The 10,656-nt window shown below is 42.5% G+C and overlaps 1 protein-coding gene across 1 annotated transcript in view; it reads right to left on the reverse strand.

Annotated features, from left to right (window-relative positions):
• Window positions 1–6,999, reverse strand: part of LOC132885427 (uncharacterized) — a 53,008-nt gene extending 46,009 nt beyond the window's left edge. The window contains exon 1 of the mRNA XM_060920088.1: window positions 6,871–6,999. Within this exon, the coding sequence (XP_060776071.1) occupies window positions 6,871–6,886 (16 nt within the window). The 5' untranslated portion in view covers window positions 6,887–6,999. The remainder of the gene's footprint in view (window positions 1–6,870) is intronic.
• Between the last annotated feature and the right edge of the window lie 3,657 nt (window positions 7,000–10,656).

A 10,656-nucleotide genomic window follows, 5' to 3' on the forward strand; every position in this document is an offset into this window, starting at 1 on the left:
AAAATATCTATAATAGATAGACACAATGAACTTCCACTACATATGGTTATATCTTGTTCAGCATTTGCTTGTACCAATAGACAGGGCCAAAAGGAGGGCCTGTCATTTTATAGATTCCCCGCAGACAAGGAGAGACGCGCAAAATGGGTGTCTGCTGTGCGAAGAGAAAACTGGTACCCCAGTTCTACCAGCCGAATTTGCAGTGAACACTTCATATCAGGTAGGTGTAATCTAATACATTTATATCTGATATTGAATAATTCTGCACAGATAAAGATGGTGATTTGTGATTTTTTTTTTTCAGACAAAAACATATATATTTACAACCCATTATCTGGAACTGAGTTTAGATTTCGAACATTCCTATGATAAAACGTCCTGCTCTTTATGATAAACGTCTTAATGCCACTTACCCGTGAGATTATCAAGTAGACATTCTTCTTCAGAACCTTCCAGAGGTATAGTTGGGATACCCATCCCGCAACAAAATATTTATAAGCTTCCAGGCTCTTGTAAGCTTTGAGGGCTTTGCCAGTGTAACACGTTTCACGATTAACAAGAAAATTGTAAATGTCGTGGTAGGCCAGATCGGGCAAATCGCCGGCACCGCAGCTCCGAATTTCCCTGAACAAGGATTGCGGCAAGTTGTACGGATCTTCAATCCCCAACCTGGAAAACTTTTCCACGTAACGCTGCCTCACGTCACCTTCAAGATGCTGAACAAACTTAGACAAGTTATCGCGCTATGTAGATGGGGTATTTTCCAAATTTTCTTGGGGATTACTCCCTGGATCCATTACGCTCACACAAGGTAAACAATCCTGAAGCTGTCCAATATGGCGGAGTAAACACGGACGGGTCATGTGACTGCACATCCTCCATAAGAGGTATAGAGTATAGATGGGTGGATTGTTTAATTGTGAAATAATTTTACAATACTGCTTGCTTCCAAACTTTTGGCCTGTGTTTTCAAAATGGATGTAGTCTCATGTACTGCTGGGAGGTGGACTCTTACTTTGATTCCTCCTCCTCTGTTTTGCTGGATCTGTGCAAAAATCAGATAATGCAAAAATCGGTTCACAGTTTAAGCCTCGGTCACAACCGGCCGTACGTGCTCCTACGGCCGGTCTACGTGCAAAAAAACGCAAGAAACGCACGGAGGGCGCACGTGAAATGCACGGAGGGTGCGCGTGTGACGTGCTGATTTTCGAGTTGTAGACTGGCCACAGACCGGCCGCAGAGGTTCTTTGTCATGTCAAACAAACTCTACGGGCGCTTACGTTTTTTTCAGGTTGCAAGACAAACTCACGGCCAACGTGCGTCTTTCTCCATGAACAAAAAAAAAAACGCAGCGATTTGGGAAACGCCAAAAATCGCACGGCCAAAAAATCATACGTCCGGTTGTGACCTAGGCTTTACTCAACACATCAGAGGTCTAACTCTTTACCAGACTGTGACTGCTATAGTTTAGGGGAAGGTGGGTTAAGTAATTCAGTGAACATCCTGTTTATTAGAATGTAATATCAAGCCCAGCTGATTAGTTACATATTACTTTAATGGATTTGTATCTGTATGATTTTTGCACTGCCCTGGTGTCACGTGATTGGCTGATTAGATAACTGCATGAATGTGCAGGTGTACAGGTGTTCCTACTAAAGTGCTCAGTAAGTATCTCTATCCATGTTTGTCTGTCTGTCTGTGGTTATCTACCTGCCTGTCTGTCGTAGGATATTTTTAAGGTAAAAATAGATAACCTTTAAGATTTAGTTATGTTATACTCTCTCTGTGTCTCGTCTTCATCCGCTTTATCCGGGGCCGGGTCGTGGAGGCAGCAGTCTGAACATGGAAGCCCAAACTTCCCTTTCCCCAGACACCTCGGCCAGCTCCTCGCGAAGAACACCAAGGCGTTCCCAGGCCAGCCGAGAGACATAGTCCCTCCAGTGTGTCCTGGGTCTTCCCTGAGGCCTCCTCCCAGGGGGATATGCCTGGAACACCTCCCCAGGGAGGCATCCAGGAGGCATCCAAAAGAGATGCCCGAGCCACCTCAGCTGATTCCTCTCGATGTGGAGGAGCAGCGGCTCTACTCCGAGCTCCTCCCGAGTGACTGTGCTTCTCACCCCATCTCTAAGGGAGCACCCAGCCACCCTGCGAAGGAAACTTATTTCGGCCACTTGTATCCGTGATCTTGTTCTTTCGGTCATTACCCAAAGCTCATGACCATAGGTGAGAGTCGGAACGTAGATCGACTGGTAAATTGAGAGCTTCGCCTTTTGGCTCAGCTCCTTCTTCACCACGATGGACCAATAAAGTGACCGCATCACTGTGGAGGCTGCACCGATCCGCCTGTCGATCTCAAGCTCTATCCTTCCCTCACTCGTGAACAAGATCCCGAGATACTTAAACTCCTCCACTTGAGGCAGGACTTCTCCACCAACCTGGAGAGGGCAAGCCACCCTTTTCCGGTCAAGAACCATGGCCTCGGACTTGGAGGTGCTGCTTCTAATCCCAGCCGCTTCACACTCGACTGCAAACCACCCCAGTGCATGCTGAAGGTCCTGGTTTGAAGAAGCCAACAGGACAACATCATCCGCAAAAAGCAGAGATGAAATCCTGTGGTTCCCAAACAGGATTCCTTCCGGCCCCTGGCTGCACCTAGAAATTCTGTCCATAAAAGTTATGAACAGAACCGGTGACAAAGGGCAGCCCTGCCGGAGTCCAACATGCAGTGGGAACAGGTCTGACTTACTGCCGGCAATGCGAACCAGACTCCTGCTCCGTTTGTACAGGGACCGGACAGCCCTTAGCAAAGAGCCCCGAGGGAGAGCGGAACACTTTTATAGAGAATTTCGATTTGTTTACTGAACACTTAAGTGAAATATTAATAAGTGGAGAGAAATGTTGTGAACAAGGAAATGTTTGAACATTGAATTATAGTATAAATGTTCAACCTTCAACTAAATAAATGGTTTTAAGTTGTTTCATATGTGGTTGTTAATTTTGTGTTACTGAAACTTAAAAGGTTTAAGGCAATCGGTTTTCTTAAATGAACTGAGTACCCACAACTAAGTCTGAAGTTGTCACAACTAGAATATAGTGACAAACCTTAATGGAAGAAAACTGAGTAATTCAAACTTAAATTATCATATTTGTGTAAAGAAGATGTATTCATGTTATTATTAACCTAAGTTACTTAAATTATGAATTTATTTTTACTCCATTAAAAGAAGTTGGATATGATTTAGTTGTTTGAGTTAAACTTCAACAATTTAAGGCAGTCTGTTTCCTCAAACAGTTCGAGTTGAACGAGCTCATCAGGTTTTACAGTGGTATGTTGATCTACTCTCTCGGTGTATTCACCATTTGTTATTTGCAGAGAAGGAAAGTTAAAAAATGAGGTCAAGGTTGAGTGAACACATTGAAAACTGAAGACAATGGCATCAGGCACTGCAGAGGTAGATGGAGAAAATATTCCAAATATTCCTGATCATTATCAAGAGTAATAAATGATCATATAAAGAAATTTAATTAAAATAAGAAAAAGGGGTTTCGGGGAAGAAACAATGGTACTCAGATAAGCGTAATTCAAAATTAAAAGCAGGAGTAAGAAAAGGAAGATAGGGAACAACCCACTAAGAGGGAAGGATTTTTAGGGTATAAAAGAGAGATATTTTGCAGACTATAATCAGTTTTTCTCGAATAACTCCAGTTGTTGTATGATTTTTGGGATCTACAATAAATGCACTTTTTCTGTCATCATCTAGTGTTCTGATTGATTCTTAGAGAAAGAAGTTGGGATTTAAGTTTGGATTTTTTAACACTACACTCTCTGTCTGTCTGTGTCTAACTGTCTGTCTGTAGGTCTGTCTGTCTATCTGTGTCTAACTGTCTGTCTGTCTAGTGTGCTTTGCATTTGTACTGTATACTGTGAGCGCAGTGATTTTCATGATGTTGAAATGAAACCAGCGCCACTGAGATTTGGTGTTTACTAAGTGTGACCTTTTTGAAGTATTGATGTAATGCTGTGCTTGAATAGTTCATTATTCATTTTAAGAAAAGGGAAACCACAATTATTTGTATAGAGGACAATAGCAATTGTTTGCATTCAATAAACAGCCTGTAAACTTCATGCATCTGAGCCTCTTCTCTTTTAGCTTTTCACAAAATTGCACTACGAATTAGTTTCAATTTTCCAAGTAACGAGACTCATCTTAACACATCGCTCAGTTACAGGACATTTGTGTTTTATCTCACAAACTAATGATAAATTAACTGTTAGGTTAAACCTCAACACATGGTGGCTGAGCTGGGGAGCTATAAGTAAGCCCACACCAGCCCACCGCCGCTCACTATGGGCGGCTCCAGAGAAGTGGAGAGTCCAGCCCCTCTCGAGGAGCTGGGTTCCGGAGCCCAAGCTGTGCGTGGAGGTGAGCACAAGCTCAGGTTCTTTCCCGCCCAGCGAAGTGACATTCCATGTCCCAACAGCTAGCCGCTGTGTTCGGGGATCAGGTCGTTGAGGCCCCTGCCTTCGACTGCCGCCTAATCCACACTGCACCAGCCCCCGATGGCTATCTCTGTGTATTCACCATTTTATATGTGTAGAGAAGGAAAGTTGAAAAGGAAGGTCAAGGTAGAGTGATCACAATGAAAACTGAGGACAATGGAGTCAGGTATGGCAGAGGTAGATGGGACAAATATTCCTGATCATTATTAAGAGTAATAAATAACGGTACAAGAAAATGGAATTAAAATAAGAAAAAGGGGTTTCGGTGAAGAAACATAAGCAATATTCAAAATTAAAAGGAGGAGTAAGATGAAGTAAGGGAACAACCTACAATGAGGTATCATGATAAGAGAATGATCAGTCAGTTACCAGTCTGATGCACTGTCATGTATTGAGGCAGTTAAGGGGCGGGGCCAGAAGTAATGGCGTTCCCTTGTTTTCAATCAAATGTTGTCTGTTGCCAGAGTGCATGATAGTGAGTGATGTATTTTGTTCTGTCTATAAGGTGTTGTTGTCTCTGGCATTGTTTGTGGTATGATGTATGATGTTGTCTCCTGCTCTACGTTGTTGTCGACTGTCTTAGTGGCTGTATTGTAAGACTGATTTCAGTTTGTAGTGATTTGAGTGTCTTGATGGTTCGTCTGATGTGTAAACACTTTTCTGTTTTGTTACTGTTTGTTTGTTCTGTTTCGGTTATGTTTGTTTTTATTGTTTTCAGCAACCTGACTTTTACAAAAGTTAGTCACATGCATCTACAAACATCATGCCTAAGGACTGCAGTTGAAAATTAGCCTGTTGGCTAACACTGGCACATTAACAGTTCTGTTGATTAATGCACAATGTCCTTTTAAATAAATAAATTAAATGAAAAATGATGATGATAATAATAATAATCTCATCTCATTATCTCTAGCCGCTTTATCCTGTTCTACAGGGTCGCAGGCAAGCTGGAGCCTATCCCAGCTGACTACGGGCGAAAGGCGGGGTACATCCTGGACAAGTTGCCAGGTCATCACAGGGCTGACACATAGACACAGACAACCATTCACACTTACGGTCAATTTAGAGTCACCAGTTAACCTAGCCTGCATGTCTTTGGACTGTGGGGGAAACCGGAGCACCCAGTGGAAACCCACGCGGACACGGGGAGAACATGCAAACTCCGCACAGAAAGGCCCTTGCCAGTCACGGGGCTCGAACCCGGACCTTCTCGCTGTGAGGCGACAGCGCTAACCACTACACCACCGTGCTGCCAATAATAACAATAATAATAATAATAATAGGCGGCACGGTGGTGTAGTGGTTAGCACTGTTGCCTCACAGCAAGAAGGTCCTGGGTTTGAGCTCAGCGGTCGGCGGGGGCCTTTCTGTGTGGAGTTTGCATGTTCTCCCCGTGTCCGCATGGGTTTCCTCCGAGTGCTCCGGTTTCCCCCACAGTCCAAAGACATGCAGGTTAGGCTAATTGGTGGCTCTAAATTGACCGTAGGTGTGAATGTGAGTGTGAATTGTTGTTTGTGTCTGTGTCAGCCCTGCGATGACCTAGCGACTTGTCCAGGGTGTACCCTGCCTCTCGCCCATAATCAGCTGGGATAGGCTCCAGCTTGCCTGCGACCCTGTAGGACAGGAAAAGCGGCTACAGATAATCAATGGATGGATAATAATAATAATAATAATAATAATAATAAGTTCATGACTGAAACCCAGTTCTCGACTCTGTCTACTCCATTTTAAACTGCAACATAACATAAGGGAAGGGTTTGTGGGGTATTAAAGAGTTATTTAGCATGATGTAATCAGGTATTTTTTTTTTTAGACTAACTCGAGTTGTTGTATGATTTTTGGGATCTACAATAAATGTACTTTTCATTCCATCGTCTAATGTTCTGACTGATTGTTAGAGAAAGAAGTTGGGATTTAAGTTTTGATATTTTTATACTACACTGTCTGTCTGTCTTGTGTACTTTGTATTTGTACTGTATACTGTGAGCGCAGTGACCTCCATAAAGCTGGAATGAAACCTGCAACACTGAGATTTGGTGAGATTTTTGAGGTATTGATGTCATGCTGCACTAGAATACTTCATTATTTATTTGAAGAAAAGATAAACAACAGTTAGCTGATTCTACAGAAGACAACAGCAATCGTCTGCATTCAATAAACAGCCTGTAAACCTCGTACATCTGAGCCTCTTCTCTTACAGCTTTCCACAACACTGCGCCATGAATTAGTTTCACTTTTCCAAGTCACGGGACTCATCCGAACACATCGCTCAGTGACAGGACATTCTGCGTTTTATCTCACAAACTAATCATAAATAAACCATTAGGACAAAGCAACGAAGTTAAAGTAAAGGAAAGTTTGATCCTTACCTTTATTCGAAGCCATTTTCTATCAGTCGTCTGATCAAAAGTGAAAGTAGAAAGTTATCTCATCTCATCATCTCTAGCTGCTTTATCCTGTTCTACAGGATCGCAGGCAAGCTGGAGCCTATCCGAGCTGACTACGGGCGAAAGGCGGGTTACACCCTGGACAAGTTGCCAGGTCATCACAGGGCTGACACATAGACACAGACAACCATTCACACTCACATTCACACCTACGGTCAATTTAGAGTCACCAGTTAACCTAACCTGCATGTCTTTGGACTGTGGGGGAAACTGGAGCACCCAGTAGAAAGTTATACGAAAATCTAATCACAAGCCTTTTCACCCCACAGAACACACCACTTACAAATTACACACATGCTCAGTCTGTAATTCTACCAAGACTCCACTGTAAACGTTTATATTGGTGCATTAATTTCATGAATCAGGAAGCGGACAGGGAAAAACATTCAGGACCCTCACATCCTTCACACCCTCCTGTAACTTCCTCCTCTTCTTCTTTAGGGTGTGTGGGTTGTTTTTTTTTTTTTTTGGCAGTTGGCAAACTAACTTCAGGGTGCATTACTCTCACCAACTGGGCTGGAGCGTGGACCAGAAAATATAAGGGAGGGGGAAAAAAAAACTTATATTCTTTTAGCTAATTCTGAATCTTTCAGAAATTTGATAATGTAATAATACATCTGACTTGATGCTGTCCCTAATAAACCAGGTAAAGTGAAATTGTGATGATTACCCATTCTGAGAGATTTATAAAGCTCATTTCTCTCACATTCATATTTCTTACAGTGAAGCATTACATGCTCTACTGATTCCGGATGGCTACAGTATTCAAAATTTCCAGTTGGGTGTTTGCCTATTTTGTTAAGAGAATAGTTAAGCCCTGTATGTCCAGTTCTTAAACAGGTGATCATGATGTCTTCTCTCCGACTCCTGCCCCTTATCCTTCCAGTATTCACCTGTTTTTCAACATAGCATAGATGTCTTCCTGTTTCCTTGCCATCCCAATACTCCTGTCAGACTGTCTTTGCATAGTCCTTCCCAGGCCATGTGGCACATAGGGTGGTGCCGATCTCTGTTTCCGTAGCCCTCAGATTCTCGCCTATTACTTACCTAGGGTTACAGTGGGGGGCTGGTCCTCTGGTAACCGTGAGAGTTTGACTCCCCACTCGCATCTGTATTGAGGTATTTCACCTGACGTCACAGGGTCACGTGACGCCCCGGTGTCCGCCATTTTGAACGTCAAGCTAGCTAATGTCAACAACATCATAGCTGGTATGTTACTGTAGCAATGTTTACGTTCAGTCATTTGGATGACTGTTAAAACCTTTCAGTCTCAAGTTTTTCCTTTACTGGATTTACTAGTTTACTGAGCTAGCGCGCGCCGGCCGCCGGCAGGCTAGCGCACGCTAGCTCCCAGCTTGCCCGAGCGCGCTAGCTCAGTAAACTAGTAAATCCAGTAAAGGAAAAACTTGAGACTGAAAGGTTTTAACAGTCATCCAAATGACTGAACGTAAACATTGCTACAGTAACATACCAGCTATGATGTTGTTGACATTAGCTAGTGCTAACAGCTAGTTGCTAGTACACTGCTACAACACAGACACCGACCCTAATAATACAGTTCTTGGTCACTGCCTGGTAACAGCAAATTTATAACGGGCCATGTCTCAACAGACTAAGAAGTTATTTCATTGACATTTAATAACATTTTGTTTATCCTGAGGACCGAAAGTAAATGAAAATGTGAACAAACCTTAGCTGTAATCAGATGGCGACCACCGGCTCCAGGGACGACCCGCTGATGTAGGCATGTTACCCAGCCTGACACAAAATATTTGTAGGTATCCAAACTCATACGCTTTCAGATCAATACCTGTGTATGGCGATGGGTTTTTAACGACATAGGTATACAGATCATGTGGGCCGAAGTCAGGTAAAGACGAGGGCTTCGTGTACTTCCGTACGTCAGTGAACAATCCTGGTGGAAGCAGGTAAACGTCGTTCTCTAAGCCTGCTAACCTCAATTTTTGCAAATACCTCTCCCTCTGCTCACCCTGTAAATGCCCTACGTCGCTGGATAGTGAAGGTGTTTTCTGCATCTCGCTCCTTTTTCTTTTATGTTTTTCGTTTGTCGCCTTCCTCGCATTCAAACTGATTCGAGCCGTGCCGTCCAAAATGGCAGCATCATATGACTTGGTCACGTGGGTGAAATACCTCAATTGCACTGTGCCTTGCCAGACGGCAGCAGGTACCATTTTTTATGATGGTCTTTGGTATGACCCGACCATGAGTAGAGCTCGCGATCTCCTGATCGCGAGGCGGACACGCTAACCACTAGGCCAACTCACGGTGACTTTGTGTAGGACTTGATGTAAATCTTAGCCTCTGCTTTACTAATTAGGATTTGCAATTCTATTTCTATCTTATTTAGTGATTGCTTAGCCAGCTTGTCAACCTGTTCATTTCCCTTCATGCCAACATGCGCAGGTACCCAAAGAAAACTAGTTGTAAAGCCCTTGGAATCTAAAAGTTATAAAGATTTCATTGATTAAATCTGTTCTAAATGATTGACCTGATTGAATACTTTCCAATGCTGAGTAATTATCTGAGATTATGACTGTTTTGTTTAGTGCATTTTCTTTAACCCATTTCAGGGCCAATAATATTGCCACCAATTCTGTTGTATAACCCATCACATTGTTGGTCACTCTTTTCTTAATACTCACTCCTTTCTTTGGGATATACACTGCTGATCCAGCACACTCTTTTTTTTTTTTTTGGGGGGGGGGGGGGGGGGGGCGGTCTTTAGAACCATCTGTAAATATACATGTATATTTAGAAAAATAAAAATCCAAATAATTTTGTACAATTTCCCTTGCTGATATATCCTTTGATTTCTTTCTTATTTCCTGATGAATATTTAAATCTACAACTGGTAATGGGAATAACCATAGTGGAACTGGTAATAAATTTAATGATAATAATAATCTTAATTTCCCTGAGGGAACCCTCCCAAAGGGATCAATAAAGTTCTATCTAATCTAATCTAATCTAATCTAATCTAATCTAATCTAATCTAATCTAATCTAATCTAATCTAGGGACTGTTGGGCAGTACTGTAGCTGATGTAGACCAGTACTTTCTGCTTTAGCATCACTTATCCATCCAAACTATTCCAACTCCTCCCCTCCAGCAGGCACTATAGAGCACTACACACCAGAATCACCTGACAGAAGAGCAGCTCGCTGAACTCTATATAAAATCTGGAAAGCTCATAGGCTCATCAGAATGAAGCCAGCTGGCCACCATCTTACCACTCCCATCTTGGAGCAGAAATGTCAATTAGACTACTGGAAGCTACACAAAATTGGACAAGTCATTTATGTAGTTGGTGAGGAAAAATGCCTATGTGTACAGCAGTGCAAAGGTTGTGGACAGACATTTCACCTGTGTGTGTGTGTGTGTGTGTGTGTGTGTGTGTGTGTGTGTATTTAGATATTTAAAAGAATGTTTGATTTTTTTAAATATCTAAGAGTAACTGTGCAGCAGAATATGTCATGGTCAACACACGTAGAAAACATCTGCATCAGAGTTAAGCAGAAGATGGATATAATGAAACGTGTCAAAGATCTTTTACCCAGACATGCTAGGATCACACTGTGTAACAGCCTTAAGCAACGTCGTGCCTATCATAGAGTATTACTGGTCTTCAAATATCTCAATGGCTTTATCGATAGTGACATCAAAATCAAATATGGTAAGGACTTCCAT

Source organism: Neoarius graeffei, chromosome 4 (assembly GCF_027579695.1).
Source record: "Neoarius graeffei isolate fNeoGra1 chromosome 4, fNeoGra1.pri, whole genome shotgun sequence".
Taxonomy (NCBI): domain Eukaryota; kingdom Metazoa; phylum Chordata; class Actinopteri; order Siluriformes; family Ariidae; genus Neoarius; species Neoarius graeffei.